This window comes from Triticum urartu, chromosome 4A, assembly GCF_056163025.1.
Source record: "Triticum urartu cultivar PI428250 chromosome 4A, HENAU_Tu73, whole genome shotgun sequence".
Classification (NCBI taxonomy): Eukaryota; Viridiplantae; Streptophyta; class Magnoliopsida; order Poales; family Poaceae; genus Triticum; species Triticum urartu.
This window is the reverse complement of record NC_141876.1, coordinates 18,404,318-18,422,987: the sequence shown is the minus strand read 5'-3', so window position 1 is coordinate 18,422,987 and position 18,670 is coordinate 18,404,318. Positions and strand designations below refer to the sequence as shown.

At 42.9% G+C, this 18,670-nt stretch overlaps 1 protein-coding gene across 1 annotated transcript; it reads left to right on the top strand.

Moving 5' to 3' along the window:
* The first annotated feature begins 4,366 nt into the window (after window positions 1-4,366).
* Window positions 4,367-8,108, top strand: LOC147974506 (uncharacterized). Its single transcript, XM_087520059.1, has 8 exons — window positions 4,367-4,371; window positions 4,431-4,728; window positions 4,788-5,036; window positions 5,120-5,219; window positions 5,681-5,774; window positions 5,862-5,961; window positions 7,297-7,447; window positions 7,794-8,108. The coding sequence occupies exons 1-8, from the start codon at window positions 4,367-4,369 to the stop codon at window positions 7,796-7,798; spliced, it is 1,002 nt and encodes a 333-aa protein (XP_087376185.1). The 3' UTR covers window positions 7,799-8,108.
* The last annotated feature ends 10,562 nt before the right edge of the window (window positions 8,109-18,670 follow it).

The following is an 18,670-nucleotide window of genomic DNA, read 5'->3' as shown; positions in this document are numbered from 1 at the left end:
CATGCTTTACAGCTTAGAACCGGGACTTCAACGATGTTTTGAACGTCATGGAGCATATGAGATGTTCCAGGAGTTGAAGTTAATATTTCAAGCAAATGCCCGAATTGAGAGATATGAAGTCTCCAATAAGTTCTATAGCTGCAAGATGGAGGAGAATAGTTCTGTCAGTGAACATATACTCAAAATGTCTTGGTACCACAACCACTTGACTCAACTGGGAGTTAATCTTCCTGATGATAGTGTCATTGCACTACAAGAAATATGTCAACTTATGACCTTCTGTCAGTGACCCTCGAAGAATTGGTCATAAATTTATGACCATTTTAGACCAATTGGTCAAAAGCTGTTCATGGGGCTCCAAACCCTAAACCATTGCGACCATTTTGGTCAGAAAGGTCGTAATTTCCTTACACGAAATGGTCACAAAGCAAACAGTGCTAGTCCACTGCCTTATTTCTAGTTGTTAATGACCAATATAGATGGTCATAGCCTTGTAGATTGTGGTGGGTTGTGATGACAAGGCGCCATCTCATCAGTTTTGCCTATGTGTCATGTCCATGTGGCAGTTTTTGCCCTAGGTTGTGAAGCAACCTATATTTCTATCATTCCCAAAATTCCCAAAAAAATCTCATAAATTCTTTGGGGCATATCTTCATCAAATATGTAAAAATCCTTCCTTGCCTAGTTCAAAACTAATTCAACAATATTCATTTTCCTATTCTGTTCACAACAACACTTTATGAAGGAAGTGTTATTTATATATTCTTGATTGCCCTCGGAATTTTTGGGCACTCTTTCCTATCCAAATCATTACCGCATGACAAAATTCAGCTCCATTTGCCTAGCAAATCTTCTTCGGCAAATTTCCAAAGTTTTTGTCCACCTAGAAGCATTATGAAGGAAGTACCTTTTTTATATCTCTAAATGACATGAAATTTATACAGTTCCTTCATATGCCCAAATTATCACCCTCCTCCAAATTGCAGCTCAGTCAAATCATCTATGTGAGCCCAGGTTCAATTTATATTTTATGGCCAAATTGGCACGTTGCAAAGCAAGTGTTATATAGACCCCTCCTATTACCCTCAAACTTTTCGGGCACTCTTCCATACCCAAATCATTGCCACATGATAATATTCAGCTCAATTTTCCTAGTAAATCTTTCTCGGGAAATTTCCAAAGTTTCTACCTCGAGAGAAGCTTTGTGAAGTAAGTACTAGCTAGGCTTACCCAAATGATCTGAAAATTTACCAGCGCATGACCATACCTAAGTAACTTACCTGCACCAATTTTGAGCTCATTTCATTCATCCAATCTCTCTCACTAGTTTTCCCAAGTTTCTGTCCATAGAAGAGCATTGTGAAGGAAGTACTACTTTGGCATGTCCAAATGATATAAATTTTCTACAATGCTTTCCTATTCCCAAATAACCATCCTCCACAAAATTTCAGCTCACTCCATTCATTATTTTGAGCCCAGCTTCAACATTCATATTTTTGTCCAGCATGGTACTTTGCAAAGCAAGTACCACCTAGGATCCTCCTTTTGAGCTCAAAATTTGTGAAGACATTCTCCTTAGTATATGATCATCCTCAGCCAAAACTCACGCCCATTGGCCATGTGCATTTCCTGTACCGCTAATCAAACACTTGGCTGCTAATTCATGTTTGAGCATCGATCGGTCTCCTCGTGAGAATCTTATATTGTAATTTTCTTCCTAGCACCAACCTGGGGAGTGCCCAACCCACTAGACATTCCTAGGCCGCCCAGAACACATAGCAACATTACGGTCATGCGGTGACCACGCGACGGGCATGCGAGTTTACGCGCTCTAGAGTTGGGGCCCTCGTCCACCACCCAAACCTCGACGTATCGCCACCAAACCATGTATTTATGATTAAATAGGTCCTTATGTAACTAGAAATGATTTTTGGAAAAAATAAATAGCAAACTATGAGGCAGCTGCAGTTCAAATTTGACCCGCTTCCAACTGAATCGGCGGAAATTTGTCTTTTTCACGAGAGGTGGATAAAAACATTTTACACCCAATCATCTTGTCAATTGTACATTAAATATGTCCTAGTATTTTAGAAAATTGATTTGGTCAAATTTTGCAACAATTATTTGGTAGGTCCTTCACAAAAAAAACCTCCTTTGGGGCACTCAAAAATGGAAAATGGTTTTTTCGTCCAAAGAAAATGAAAACTTCCTTAGGCAACATTGTTTGCCATTCCAATATGCACCCTTGTGAACAATATGAGATCATTTGAACAAACTATGCCATGGATGTGGCCATAAGATTGATCATTTGTCTTAAAAGCCATTGATCTCCACACGTGATAGCTCGTTTCTGAGAACACTTTTTTAAAATAATTGCCGTATTACAAGTTTGTTATTTTTCCTAGGAACTTGGCCACATATAATGACACAATGCGAAGGTTTCCCAATTTTTTGATTTTTTTGAATTTTTTATGCCCGTTTCAAAATGCGGTCAAAACGGCGGGAATGACCGTTCCTAGCTAGTGGTTGAATCTTGGAACTTTTTTGCTGTTTCTATGATTAAATAGATACTTGTGTACCTAGAAATGATTTTTGGAAAAAATAAAGAGCAAACTACAAGGCAGCTACAGTTCAAATTTGACCCACTTCCAACTGAATCGGCGGAAATTTGTCTTTTTCACCAGAGGTGGATACAAACTTTTGAAACCCAACCATTTGGTCAATTATGCATTAAATATGTCCTAGTATTTTAGAAAAAATGATTTGGTCCAATTTTGTAATAAATATATTTTAGGTCCTTCACAAAAAACCCTCCTTTTGGGCACTCGAAAAATGGAAAATGGCTTTTTCGTCCAAAGAAAATGAAAACTTCCTTAGGCAACATTGTTTTCCATTCCAATATGCACCCTTGTGTACAATATGAGATCATTTGAACAAACTATGCCATGAATGTGGCCATAAGATTGATCATTTGGCTTGAAAGCCATTGATCTCCACACGTGATAGCTCGTTTCTGAGAACACTTTTTTAAAATAATTACTGTATTACAAGTTTGTTATTTTTCCTGGGAACTTGGCCACATATAATGACACAATGCGAAGGTTTCCCAATTTTTTGATTTTTTTTGAATTTTTTATGCCCGTTTCAAAACACGGTCAAAACGGCGGGAATGACCGTTCCTAGCTAGTGGTTGAATCTTGGAATTTTTTTGGTGTTTCTCTGATTAAATAGATACTTATGTACCTAGAAATGATTTTTGGAAAAAATAAAGAGCAAACTACAAGGCAGCTACAGTTCAAATTTGACCCACTTCCAACTGAATCGGCGGAAATTTGTCTTTTTCACCAGAGGTGGATACAAACTTTTGAAACCCAACCATTTGGTCAATTGTGCATTAAATATGTCCTAGTATTTTAGAAAAATGATTTGGTCCAATTTTGCAATAAATATATTTTAGGTCCTTCACAAAAAACCCTCCTTTTGGGCACTCGAAAAATGGAAAATGGCTTTTTCGTCCAAAGAAAATGAAAACTTCCTTAGGCAACATTGTTTTCCATTCCAATATGCACCCTTGTGTACAATATGAGATCATTTGAACAAACTATGCCATGAATGTGGCCATAAGATTGATCATTTGGCTTGAAAGCCATTGATCTCCACACGTGATAGCTCGTTTCTGAGAACACTGTTTTAAAATAATTGCCGTATTACAAGTTTGTTATTTTTCCTGGGAACTTGGCCACATATAATGACACAATGCGAAGGTTTCCCAATTTTTTGATTTTTTTGAATTTTTTATGCCCGTTTCAAAACGCGGTCAAAACGGCGGGAATGACCGTTCCTAGCTAGTGGTTGAATCTTGGAATTTTTTTGGTGTTTCTCTGATTAAATAGATACTTATGTACCTAGAAATGATTTTTTGAAAAAATAAAGAGGAAACTACGAGGTAGCTGCAGTTCAAATTTGACCCGCTTCCTGCTGAATCGACGAAATTTGTCTTTTTCACGAGAGGTGGATAAAAGCTTTTGACACCCAACCATTTGGTCAATTGTGCATTAAATATGGCCTAATATTTTAGAAAAATGATTTGGTCCAATTTTGCAACAATTATTTGGTAGTTCCTTCACAAAAAAAACCATTTTGAGCACTCAAAAAATGATTAAAATAGCTAGAAAAATGAAAAATGCATACAAATTGGTCCTAATCCATAAAATGTGGTCTAACTCTAGTGAAAATTTGTGTGGTGCCCTTTTGCAAAATATTTTTGATAGCTACTTCATAAAATCTCTCTATTTTTAGTACTTAAAAACTATTCTACATCACTGATTTTTTGAACCAATCATAACTCTGTCCACGGATCGATGACATGGCGTCCATCCATCCATCCATCCATCTCTCCATCCCACATCCATCCATCCATCTATCTACAGAAAAGAAAAAAAAGAAAAGAAAAAGAGATACCCACCACCCGCAGCCCAAACCCTAGCTCAGATCGACCCCTCCCCCCGTCGCCCCCTTCCTCCCTCGTCCCCATCTCCTCGCCGCCGCCCCCTTCCCGATCTAGATTCCTCCTCCGCCGCCCCTCCCTTCCACCACCTAGTCGCCCCCTCAGCAGATCAAGCGAGCCGCCCAACCTCACCGGCCTCCTCCGTCTCTTCTGGTCAGATCCGACGGGCACATCTTCCTGCAGCCACGAGCGACCACCCCGGCCTCCACTCCACCATCGGCATCCTTTCCCCTCCCTCTCCGTAGATCCTTTTGAGCAGCCACCTCAAGGGTGTCGCCGCCACCAGCGAGAGGCGGAGGGCGCCGCCACCAGCGGGAGGGGGAGGGCGCTACCATCAGCCGCGGCGGAGAGGTGGAGCCCCGGCACCCCCGACGGCTTCGCCGTCCCCAGGAGCCACTTCACCTCGCGCCTGAGCGCCAGCTGCTGCTCCTATCGCGTCACCGCGCCAGTGAGCAGCGGCGGATGCTCCCGGCCGCCGAGGGCGCCGCCGGCGGCGGATTCCCCGTACGTGAGGGCGAAGCAGGCGCAGGTAACACGACCGACCACCACCGCTACCATCAGGCGCGATCCCTTTCGCTTATCTGCTGAGGATGGATGGATGGATGGATGCAGGTTCGTGTGGGACGAGGGCAAGTACCCCGTCAACGCCCCGCTCAAGGAGACCGTCGCCAGCATCCAGTCCCAGGTCGCCAAGATCGAGGAAGACATGAAGGTAACTAGCTCTGCTTCTCTGTCTCTTCATTAGTCTAGTTCCTTTTCATACTTACACATGGATGCCAGTAAGATTTTGGAACATTGACAGCAACTTAACACTGCATTAGCTAGGCTAGCCGGGTACTGTATTTTGGATAGTGTTGCTTAACAGTTACATTCGGTCCTCAGCGCTGAATAGGTAGATTTTGGATGTAGCTTACCTCCTGTTTGTCTTGGTCTGATTGGTTCCGGCTAAGCTACCTATTTGTGCAGCTAGTTACACGATTATTAGTCTTCTGTCCCCTTTTCTGGCATTGAATTGCCACATGACATTCATGATGCAAACAACCAGGGAATTGGTGCCACATTTTGTTAGTAATAAAAGGAATAAATTGAAGTAATTATAACTGAAATACTACATCGATCTTTCCTGTCATTAGTCTCCACCCTCATGACAAGTGCTGTCTTGGTTTTATACAGACCTTCGTTTTATACAGGACCTGGAGCGTGCCGGAGGGGTCGAGCCCGGCACCCTCACCGTCGACGGCGTCCCCGTCGACAGCTACCTCACCAGGTCCGTCTATGCTTCTGCCTGCCGCTGCTTACATTCCTCATCTGCCTACCACCGCTTGCTTACGCTGTAGAGGATGGATGGATGCAGGTTCGTGTGGGACGAGGGCAAGTACCCTGTCAACGCCCCGCTCAAGGAGACCGTCGCCAGCATCCAGTCCCAGGTTGCCAAGATCGAGGATGACATGAAGGTAACTAACTCTGCTTCTCTCTCTATTCATTAGCCCACTTCTTCTTCATACTGGCCAAATCACGCATGGATGCCAGTGAGATTTTGGAACATTGGCAGCAATTTAACACTGCATTAGCTAGGCTAGCTGGGTACTGTATTTTGGACAGTGTTGATCTTGCCTGCCAAGTGCAGTCTTAGTTTTATACATACCTTCATTTTAGTTTGTGCTCATAGATGCAAATAAGTTTTTTGGTTGGATGTTACATTTATAGAAGGACTGAATATGCCCTTTTTCTAGTACACCCAACACCACCTGAGGATCAAATTCACTGTTAGAAAGTTAGAAATTGATATTACAGGTTCCTTATAGTGCAAACCAAAGCAGCTACTCCAACAACCATCAAATGAAACCATGTTTTTTAAAATTAAAGGGTCTGATTGATATTGGTCCTTCTTTTGACAGATATAATATGTATACTCTATTCTCTTACAACTAATAACATTTTTAAACTTCTTTTGGTCGTGCTTTCGCTTTCACTACAGACTAGATCAGTGGTGAACGAAAGAAACAAGTGCACAACTAGTATCAGTGGGCTTGTATTTTTCTTGTGTAGCTGCTCTGCACTTGTTGTACAGCAAGTTGATCACTATCTACCCTGCTGGGAATTTTCACTTTATATAAAAATTTGAGAGGCAAATGCTGGCTAGGAACTCAACTCTGCTTCTTGTTGTTAGAGTTTCAGGCTTGTTGCATAGTTCGTAGCTTCAAGTGTACTCTGGCTTCTAGCCACAGTGCACTACAAATTATTATAGAATTACAAAGTGTACACAACATTGCACCTTACACATTCTTCTCTTGTGAAATCAAATGCCATGACTGGGCATTCTTTTATCAACTTGCTGTACATTTGCTCTGCTTTAGGCTACTGTATAACTTGTGCCTTTTAACTTGATGTACATAGCATGCAATTTTTTACTGTATCACATTCACACATGATACTCTTAATATAGAGTTGTTTTTCGAGCTAGTTCTGTTTACTCTTAATATAGGTCTATTTGTCACCAATACTTGCCTGCTATGCTATAGTAGACCTTGTTCATATTTATTAGCTAAGTTTGCTTGTCCTTGGTATCTATATGCATGCCATTTGTGTTTCAGGCTTTCTCTGAAATGAAATAATAGGCCTATTAGTCACCAATACTTGAGTTAATCTAACTCCTTACCTGCTATGCTATAGTAGGCCTTGTTCATATTTATTAGCGAAGTTTGCTTGTCCACAGTGATCCATATACATGCCATTTGTGTTTAACGTTCTCTGAAATGAAATAATAAGATTCACACTCCATGGACCAGGACGACCACCGGGATCTCCACGGCGATGATGAAGCCTGCACATGGTCGAGCTCGATGGAACAACAGTGCCTCAGTGTGGTGCAGCCGAGTTGGGCCACTCCGGTGCATCAGGAACTCTGCATGCTGCTGTCCTTTGTCTCATCATCCACAGGTATCTTCCTTGGTTCCCTTTATTCTCTCCTGCCTTTGTGAAGTTTAGTATGCGTGTGCTGACGAGTATTGTTAGATCTTGCCAATTGAATGTATGGTCGTGATAGTAGAATGGTATTTTTTTTTAGGCGCAATGTGTTGTAGTGCAGTTTTTTTGAACAACCTGCATATGTGCCATGCATATTCATATTGTTTCTCTGTTTCTTATATGAACTACTATCTCATTTTAACTAGCTCGACAACAAAAAGCATGGTACTAGCTGAATGTTGAATGGTCTGTTCTTGAATGGTCTGTTCATAATATATTTGCCCCAGTTTTTCTCATTCTTTTCTGATTCATGTAACAGGATGACAGAGGAAGCCATGTTGCTGTTTTGTTTGGTCTCAGCCCTGACTATCGCCGTCGAGCGAGTCCGGCGTGTTGTTCATCTGACTATGGTTCCAGCCCTGACTACCGAAGTTTTTGTCCTGTTGAAGTTGCATAGAAATATGAGAGAGTCCAGCGAGTCCAGGAGCTTGTGAAGTAGTACTATATTACACTTGTAGAGCTTGTAAAGTATTTTATTATACATGGCCCTTTGTACTGGCACGGATAGAGCTTGTAAAGTATTGTATTATGTGATCTGGTTGCTCTTGTTTAAGTATTATGTGTGTTTTTTGTCTCTGCGAATCTGAATACTGCTTGAAATATGACGAATATGAGTCTGATAGATGGGACCCACTTACCTGACAAATTGAAACCTGTTACTAGAACCTGACAACTGGGACCCATCTGACTAGTGGACCCTTCTTTTGGAAAAAAACTAAATTCATTTAGACAAAAAGGCCACAACCCAACAATAAAAAGGTTGCAATATTGGGCTTGGCCCATGAACCCAACCAAAAATTGACAGAGAGAAAAAACACAAATAGGCCGAATTGTTGGGCTAGGCCCATGTAGAAAATTGAATTGGACCGGGCTGAATCTTGTGCCACGTTAGATTGCCACGCTGGATGCCTACGTGGCCTGGGGAGGTTGCTAGTGACCAAAACGCCACAGTGGACTTATTTTGGCCATAAACGTTTGCGACCATTCCAGAAGAAAGGTCGCTATAGTCAGTTTACGACGCCCAGCTTTTGACCTTATGTTTTTGGTCACAAAAAGGTCATAAATAGAAATTTGTGACCTTTCAGTGACCAATAGTGGTGGTCATAAGTTGACATATTTCTTGTAGTGTTGAGAGAGTTCTTCAATCACTGCCACCAAGCTATAAAAGCTTCTGATGAACTATAATATGCAAGGGATGGATAAGACAATTCCCGAGCTCTTCGCGATGCTAAAAGCTGCGGAGGTAGAAATCAAGAAGGAGCATCAAGTGTTGATTGTTAACAAGACCACTAGTTTCAAGAAAAAGGGCAAAGGGAAGAAAGGGAACTTCAAGAAGAACGGCAAGCAAGTTGCTGCTCAAGTGAAGAAGCCCAAGTCTAGACCTAAGCCTGAGACTGAGTGCTTCTACTGCAAAGGGACTGGTCACTGGAAGCGGAATTGCCCCAAGTATTTGGCAGATAAGAAGGATGGCAAAGTGAAAGGTATATTTGATATACATGTTATTGATGTGTACCTTACTAATGCTCATAGTAGCGCCTGGGTATTTGATACTTGTTCTGTTGCTCACATTTGGCACTCGAAACAGGGGCTACTGATTAAGCGAAGATTGGCTAAGGACGAGGTGATGATGCGCGTGGGTAATGGTTCCAAAGTAGATGTGATCGCCGCCGGCACGCTACCTCTACATCTACCTTTGGGATTAGTTTTGGACCTGAATAATTGTTATTTGGTGCCAGCGTTAAGCATGAACATTATATCTGGATCTTGTTTGATGCGAGACGGTTATTCATTTAAATCAGAGAATAATGGTTATTCTATTTATATGAGCAATATCTTTTATGGTCATGCACCCTTGATGAGTGGTCTATTTTTGTTAAATCTCGATAGTAGTGATACACATATTCATGGTATTGAAGCCAAAAGATACAAGTTTAATAATGATAGTGCAACTTATTTGTGGCACTGGCGTTTAGGTCATATTGGTCTAAAGCGCATGAAGAAACTCCATGCTGATGGGCTTTTGGAATCACTTGATTATGAATCACTTGATGCTTGCGAACCATGCCTCATGGCCAAGATGACTAAGACTCCATTCTCCGGAACAATGGAGCGAGCAATAGATTTATTGGAAATAATACATACTGATATATGCGGTCCGATGAGTGTTGATGCTCACGGCGGGTATCGTTATTTTCTGACCTTCACAGATGATTTGAGCAGATATAGGTATATCTACTTAATGAAACATAAGTCTGAAACATTTGAAAAGTTCAAAGAATTTCAGAGTGAAGTGGAAAATCATCGTAACAAGAAAATAAAGTTTCTACGATCTGATCGTGGAGGAGAATATTTGAGTTATGAGTTTGGTCTTCATTTGAAACAATGCGGAATAGTTTCGCAACTCATGCCACCTGGAACACCACATCGTAATGGTGTGTCCGAACGTCATAACCGCACTTTATTAGATATGGTGCGATCTATGATGTCTCTTACTGATTTACCACTGTCGTTTTGGGGCTATGCTTTAGAGACGGCTGCATTCACGTTAAACAGGGCACCATCTAAATCTGTTGAGGCGACACCATATGAACTGTGGTTTGGCAAGAAACCCAAGTTGTCGTTTTTTAAAGTTTGGGGTTGCGATGCTTATGGTAAAAAGCTTCAACCTGATAAGCCCAAACCCAAATCGGAGAAATGTGTCTTCATAGGATACCCAAAGGAGACTGTTGGGTACACCTTCTATCACAGATCCGAAGGAAAGATATTTGTTGCTAAGAATGGATCCTTTCTAGAGAAGGAGTTTCTCTCGAAAGAAGTGAGTGGGAGGAAAGTACAACTTGATGAGGTAATTGTACCTGCTCCCTTATTGGAAAGTAGTTCATCACAGAAATCAGTTCCAGTGATTCCTACACCAATCAGTGAGGAAGCTAATGATGATGATCATGAAACTTCAGATCAAGTTACTACCGAACCTCGTAGGTCAACCAGAGTAAGATCCGCACCAAAGTGGTACGGTAATCCTGTTCTGGAAGTCATGTTACTTGATCATGACGAACCTACGAACTATGAGGAAGCGATGATGAGCCCAGATTCCACGAAATGGCTTGAGGCCATGAAATCTGAGGTGGGATCCAAGTATGAGAACAAAGTGTGGACTTTGGTTGACTTGCCCGATGATCGGCATGCCATAGAGAATAAATGGATCTTCAAGAAGAAGACTGACGCTGACGGTAATGTTACTGTCTACAAAGCTCGACTTGTTGCGAAAGGTTTTCGACAAGTTCAAGGAGTTGACTATGATGAGACCTTCTCACCCGTAGTGATGCTCAAGTCTGTCCGAATCATGTTAGCAATTGCCGCATTTTACGGTTATGAAATCTGGAAAATGGATGTCAAAACTGCATTCCTTAATGGATATCTTAAAGAAGAGTTGTATATGATGCAACCAAAAGGTTTTGTCAAAAGATGCTAACAAAGTGTGCAAACTCCAGCGATCCATTTATGGACTGGTGCAAGCCTCTCAGAGTTGGAATATACGCTTTGATAGTGTGATCAAAGCATATGGTTTTATACAGACTTTTGGAGAAGCCTGTATTTACAAGAAAGTGACTGGGAGCTCTGTAGATTTTCTGATATTATATGTGGATGACATATTGTTGATCGGAAATGATATTGAATTTCTGAATAGCATAAAAGGATACTTGAATAAGAATTTTTCAATGAAAGACCTCGGAGAAGCTGCTTATATATTGGGCATCAAGATCTATAGAGATAGATCAAGACGCTTAATTGGACTTTCACAAAGCACATACCTTGATAAAGTTTTGAAGAAGTTCAAAATGGATCAGTGAAAGAAAGGGTTCTTGCCTGTGTTACAAGGTGTGAAATTGAGTCAGACTCAATGCCCGACCACTACATAAGATAGAGAGAAAATGAAAGTCATTCCCTATGCCTCAGCCATAGGTTCTATCATGTATGCAATGTTGTGTACCAGACCTGATGTGTGCCTTGCTATTAGTTTAGCAGGGAGGTACCAAAGTAATCCAGGAGTGGATCACTGGACAACGGTCAAGAACATCCTGAAATACCTGAAAAGCTAAGGATATGTTTCTCGTTTATGGAGGTGACAAAGAGCTTGTCGTAAACGGTTACGTCGATGCAAGCTTTGACACTGATCCGGATGACTCTAAGTCCAAACCGAATACGTATTTATATTGAATGGTGGAGTTGTCAGTTGGTGCAGTTCCAAACAGAGCGTCGTGGCGGGATCTGCGTGTGAAGTGGAGTACATAACTGCTTCAGAAGCAGCAAATGAAGGAGTCTGGATGAAGGAGTTCATATGCGATCTAGGTGTCATACCTAGTGCATCGGTCCAATGAAAATCTTTTGTGACAATACTGGAGCAATAGCCTTGGCGAAGGAATCCAAAATTCACAAGAGAACCAAACACATTAAGAGACGCTTCAATTCCATCCGCGATCAAGTCAAGGAGGGAGACATAGAAATTTGCAAAATACATACGGATCTGAATATTGAAGACCCATTGACTAAGCCTCTCACGAGCAAAACATGATCAGCACCAAGACTCCATGGGCGTTAGAATCATTACTATGTAATCTAGATTATTGACTCTGCGAGTGGGAGACTGAAGAAAATATGCCCTAGAGGCAATAATAAAGTTGTTGTTTATATTTCTTTATATCATGATAAATGTTTATTATTCATGCTAGAATTGTATTAACTAGAAACTTAGTACATGTGTGAATACATAGACAAACAGAGTGTCCCTAGTATGCCTCTACTTGACTAGCTTATTAATCAAAGATGGTTAAGTTTCCTGACCATGGACATGTGTTGTCATTTGATGAATGGGATCACATCATTAGAGAATGATGTAATAGCTTAGCATAATGATCGTTTAGTTTTATTTCTATTGCTTTCTGCATGACTTATACATGTTCCTCTGACTATGCGATTATGCAAATCCCGAATACCGGAGGAACACCTTGTGTGCTATCAAACGTCACAACGTAACTGGGTGATTATAAAGCTGCTCTACAGGTGTCTCCGATGGTGTTTGTTGAGTTGGCATAGATCGAGATTAGGATTTGTCACTCCGTGTATCAGAGAGGTATCTCTGGGCCCTCTCGGTAATGAACATCACTGCGAGCCTTGCAAGCAATGTGTCTAATGAGTTAGTCACGGGATGATGCATTATGGAACGAGTAAAGAGACTTGCTGGTAACGAGATTGAACTAGGTATGGTGATACCGACGATCGAATCTCGGGCAAGTAACATACCGACGACAAAGGAAATAACGTATGTTGTTATGCGGTTTTGACCGATAAAGATCTTCGTAGAATATGTAGAAGCTAATATGAGCATCCAGTTTCCGCTATTGGTTATTGACCGAAGATGTGTCTCGGTCATGTCTACATAGTACTCGAACCCGTAGGGTCCGCACGCTTAGCGTTCAATGACGATTTGTATTATGAGTTATGTGATTTGATGACCGAAGATTGTTCGGAGTCCCGGATGAGATCACAGACATGACGAGGAGTCTCGAAATGGTTGAGACATAAAGATTGATATATTGGACGATGTTATTCGGACACCGGATGAGTTCCGAGAGGTACCGGATACCTATCGGAGTGCCGAAGGGTTATCGGAACCCCCCAGGGGAACTAATGGGCCTTGATGGGCCTTAGTGGGAAGAGAGGAAGGGCCACAAGGGGTTGGCCACGCCCACCCCCCCCTTGGGTCCGAATTGGACTAGGGGAAGGGGGCTGCGCCCCTCTTTCCTTCCCTTCCCCCTCTTCCTTCCTTCTTCCCCCTCTTCCTTAGGTGGAATCCTACTAGGACTTGGAGTCCTAGTAGGACTCCCCTCTCCTAGCGCGCCCTAGGAGGGCCGTCTGGCCTCCCCTCCCCTCCTTTATATACGGGGGCAGGGGCACCCTAGAACACACAAGTTTCTCTTAACCGTGTGCGGTGCCCCCCTCCACAGTTACACACCTCGGTCATATCGTCGTAGTGCTTAGGAAAAGCCCTGCACCGGTAACTTCATCATCACCGTCACCACGCCATCGTGCTAATGGAACTCTCCCTCGGCCTCAACTGGATCAAGAGTTCGAGGAATGTCATCGAGCTGAACGTGTGCTGAACGTGGAGGTGTCGTACGTTCGGTGCTTGGATTGGTTGGATCGCTAAAACGTTCGACTACATCAACCGTGTTACTAAACGCTTCCGCTTTTGGTCTACGAGGGTACATGGACACACTCTCCCCGCTCGTTGCTATGCATCTCCTAGATAGTTCTTGCGTGATCGTAGGTAAATGTTTTGAAATACTGTGTTTCCCAACATAAACCGAATCACACAGAACAAGGGAGAACCTTACTCTGATACCAATTGAAAGTGCTAGTTATTGACTAGGGGGGGTTGAATAGGCGATTTTTATGAAAGTCTTCAAAACATGGGGGCTTTGAAGACGAACAGTAGAAATGAACCTATTGATATGCAGCAGAAGGTAGACTACACTAGACAAGCCATAGTCAAGTAAGCAATGAAGTGAAAGCACGAAGACTATCAGCAACTAGGTAGTATAGATCAGGATGGAAGATGGTATGAAGCCAAACGGTAAATAGTCTTCACACAGTGAAGACAATCATATCATGCAAGCAGACAATGACTTCACGAAGACAGACTAAAAGTAAAGGGAAGTGAAGGATAGAACCAGTAGCTTCTTGAAGGCAATGATTTGGTAGACCAGTTCCAGTTGCTGCGACAATTGTACATCTGGTTAGGGAGGCTGAGATTTAACTCATAAGACCACGTCTTCACCTTATTCCCCTTGAGCTAAGAACACTTAGTCCTCGCCCAATCACTCTGGTAAGTCTTCAAGGTAGACTTCCAAACCTTCACAGACTTCGTTCACTTGTAATCCACAATGGCTCTTGGATGCTCAGAACGCGACACCTAATTGGCTGGAGGATTCACAGTCCTCAAGTGTAACAAGTCTTTAGATCACGCGGATAGAAAGACTTCAGTGATGCCTAACACTCTTTAGCTCTGGGTGTTTTGGGCTTTGTCCTCGCAAGGATCTCTCTCTCAAATGCTTCGGAGGTGCGTTGCTCTCAAACGACAAAAGCCGTGCACTAACTCTGAGCAGCCCCCAATTTATGGTGTAGGTGAAGGAAATATGCCCTAGAGGCAATAATAAAGTTATTATTTATTTCCTTATATCACGATAAATGTCTATAATTCATGCTAGAATTGTATTAACCGGAAACATAATACATGTGTGAGTACATAGACAAACAGAGTGTCACTAGTATGCCTCTACTTGACTAGCTCGTTGATCAAAGATGGTTATGTTTCCTAGCCATAGACATGAGTTGTCATTTGGTTAACGGGATCACATCATTAGGAGAATGATGTGATTGACATGACCCATTCCGTTAACTTAGCACACGATCATTTAGTATGTTGCTATTGCTTTCTTCATGACTTATACATGTTCCTATGACTATGAGATTATGCAACTCCCGTTTACCAGAGGAACACTTTGTGTGCTACCAAACGTCACAACGTAACTAGGTGATTATAAAGGTGCTCTACAGGTGTCTCCGAAGGTACTTGTTGGGTTGGCGTATTTCGAGATTAGGATTTGTCACTCCGATTGTCGGAGAGGTATCTCTGGGCCCTCTCGGTAATGCACATCACTTAAGCCTTGCAAGCATTGCAACTAATGAGTTAGTTGTGGGATGATGTATTACAGAATGAGTAAAGAGACTTGCCGGTAATGAGATTGAACTAGGTATTGAGATACCGACGATCGAATCTCGGGCAAGTAACATACCGATGACAAAGGGAACAACGTATGTTGTTATGCGGTCTGACCGATAAAGATCTTCGTAGAATATGTGGGAGCCAATATGAGCATCCAGGTTCCGCTATTGGTTATTGACCGGAGACGTGTCTCGGTCATGTCTACATAGTTCTCGAACCCGTAGGGTCCGCACGCTTAACGTTTCGATGATAGTTATATTATGAGTTTATATGTTTTGATGTACCGAAGGTTGTTCGGAGTCCCGGATGTGATCAGGGACATGAGGAGGAGTCTCGAAATGGTCGAGACATGAAGATTGATATATTGGAAGCCTATGTTTGGATATCGGAAGTGTTCCGGGTGAAATCGGGATTTTACCGGAGTACCGGGAGGTTACCGGAACCCCCCGGGGGGTTAATGGGCCATAGTGAGCCTTAGTGGAGAAGAGGAGAGGCAGCCAGGGCAAGGGCCGCGCGCCCCTCCCCCCTAGTCCGAATAGGACAAGGAGAGGGGGCGGCACCCCCCCCTTCCTTCTTCTCCTCCACCTCTTCCCCCCCCCTAAGTCCTAATCCAACTAGGAAAGGGGGGAGTCCTACTCCCGGTGGGAGTAGGACTCCTCCTGGCGCGCCCCCCTTGTCCGGCCGCACCTCCCCCCCTTGCTCCTTTATATACGGGGGCAGGGGGCACCCTAGACACAACAATTGATCGTTTGATATTTTAGCCGTGTGCGGTGCCCCCCCCTCCACCATAGTCCACCTCGATAAAACTGTAGCGGTGCTTAGGCGAAGCCCTGCGTCGGTAGAACGTCATCATCGTCACCACACCGTCGTGCTAACGAAACTCTCCCTCAACACTTGGCTGGATCGGAGTTCGAGGGACGTCATCGGGCTGAACGTGTGCTGAACTCAGAGGTGCCGTGCGTTCGGTACTTGATTGGTTGGATCGTGAAGACGTACGACTACATCAACCGCGTTGTGCTAACGCTTCCGCTTTCGGTCTACGAGGGTACGTGGACAACGCTCTCCCCTCTTGTTGCTATGCATCACCATGATCTTGCGTGTTCGTAGGATTTTTTTTGAAATTACTACGTTCCCCAACAGTGGCATTCGAGCCAGGTTTTATGCGTAGATGTCATATGCATGAGTAGAACACAAGTGAGTTGTGGGCGATATAAGTCATACTGCTTACCAGCATGTCATACTTTGGTTCGGCGGTATTTTTGGATGAAGCAGCCCGGACCGACATTACGCGTACGCTTACGCGAGACTGGTTCTACCGACGTGCTTTGCACATAGGTGGCTGGCGGGTGTCAGTTTATCCAACTTTAGTTGAACCGAGTGTGGCTACGCCCGGTCCCTGCGAAGGTTAAAACATCACCAACTTGACAAACTATCGTTGTGGTTTTGATGCATAGGTAAGAACGGTTCTTGCTAAGCTCGTAGCAGCCACGTAAAACTTGCAACAACAAAGTAGAGGACGTCTAACTTGTTTTTGCGGGGCATGTTGTGATGTGATATGGTCAAGACATGATGCTAAATTTTATTGTATGAGATAATCATGTTTTGTAACCGAGTTATCGGCAACTAGCAGGAGCCATATGGTTGTCGCTTTATTGTATGCAATGCAATCGCCCTGTAATGCTTTACTTTATCACTAAGCGGTAGCGATAGTCGTAGAAGCATAAGATTGGCGAGAAGACAACAATGCTACGATGGAGATCAAGGTGTCGCGCCGGTGACGATGGTGATCATGGAGGTGCTTCGGAGATGGAGATCACAAGCACAAGATGATGATGGCCATATCATATCACTTATATTGATTGCATGTGATGTTTATCTTTTATGCATCTTATCTTGCTTTGATTAACGGTAGCATTATAAGATGATCTCTCACTAAATTTCAAGATAAAAGTGTTCTCCCTGAGTATGCACCGTTGCCAAAGTTCGTCGTGCCCAGACACCACGTGATGATCGGGTGTGATAAGCTCTACGTCCATCTACAACGGGTGCAAGCCAGTTTTGCACACGCATAATACTTGGGTTAAACTTGACGAGCCTAGCATATGCAGATATCGCCTCGGAACACTGAGACCGAAAGGTCGAGCGTGAATCATATAGTAGATATGATCAACATAGTGATGTTCACCATTTAAAACTACTCCATTTCACGTGATGATCGGTTATGGTTTAGTTGATTCGGATCACGTGATCGCTTAGAAGATTAGAGGGATGTCTATCTAAGTGGGAGTTCTTAAGTAATATGATTAATTGAACTTAAATTTATCATGAACTTAGTACCTGATAGTATCTTGCTTGTCTATGTTGATTGTAGATAGATGGCCCGTGCTGTTGTTCTATTGAATTTTAATGAGTTCCTTGAGAAAGCAAAGTTGAAAGATGATGGTAGCAATTTACACGGACTGGGTCCGTAACTTGAGGATTATCCTCATTGCTGCACAGAAGAATTACGTCCTGGAAGCACCGCTAGGTGTACCACCTGCGCCGGCAACTGCAGACATTGTGAACGCCTGGCAGTCACGTGTTGATGACTACTCGATAGTTCAGTGTGCCATGCTTTACGGCTTAGAACCGGGACTTCAATGACGTTTTGAACGTCATGGAGCATATGAGATGTTTCAAGAGTTGAAGTTAATATGTCAAAAGAATGCCCGGATTGAGAGATATGAAGTCTCCAATAAGTTCTACAGCTGCAAGATGGAGGAGAATAGTTCTGTCAGTGAGCATATACTCAAGATGTCTGGGTATAATAATCACATGATTCAACTAGGAGTTAATCTTCCGATATAGCATCATTGACAGAATTCTCCAGTCACTGCCACCAAGCTACAAGAGCTTCGTGATGAACTATAACATGCAAGGGATGGATAAGACGATTCCCGAGCTCTTCGCAATGCTAAAGGCTGCGGAGGTAGAAATCAAAAAGAAGCATCAAGTGTTGATGGTCAATAAGACCACTAGTTTCAAGAAAAAGGGCAAAGGGAAGAAGAAGGGGAACTTCAAGAAGAACATCAAGCAAGTTGCTGCTCAGGAGAAGAAACCCAAGTCTGGACCTAAGCCTGAAACTGAGTGCTTCTACTGCAAGCAGACTGGTCACTGGAAGCGGAACTGCCCCAAGTATTTGGCGGATAAGAAGGATGGCAAGGTGAACAAAGGTATATGTGATATACATGTTATTGATGTGTACCTTACTAGAGCTCGCAGTAGCACCTGGGTATTTGATACTGGTTCTGTTGCTAATATTTGCAACTCGAAACAGGGACTACGGATTAAGCGAACACTGGCCAAGGATG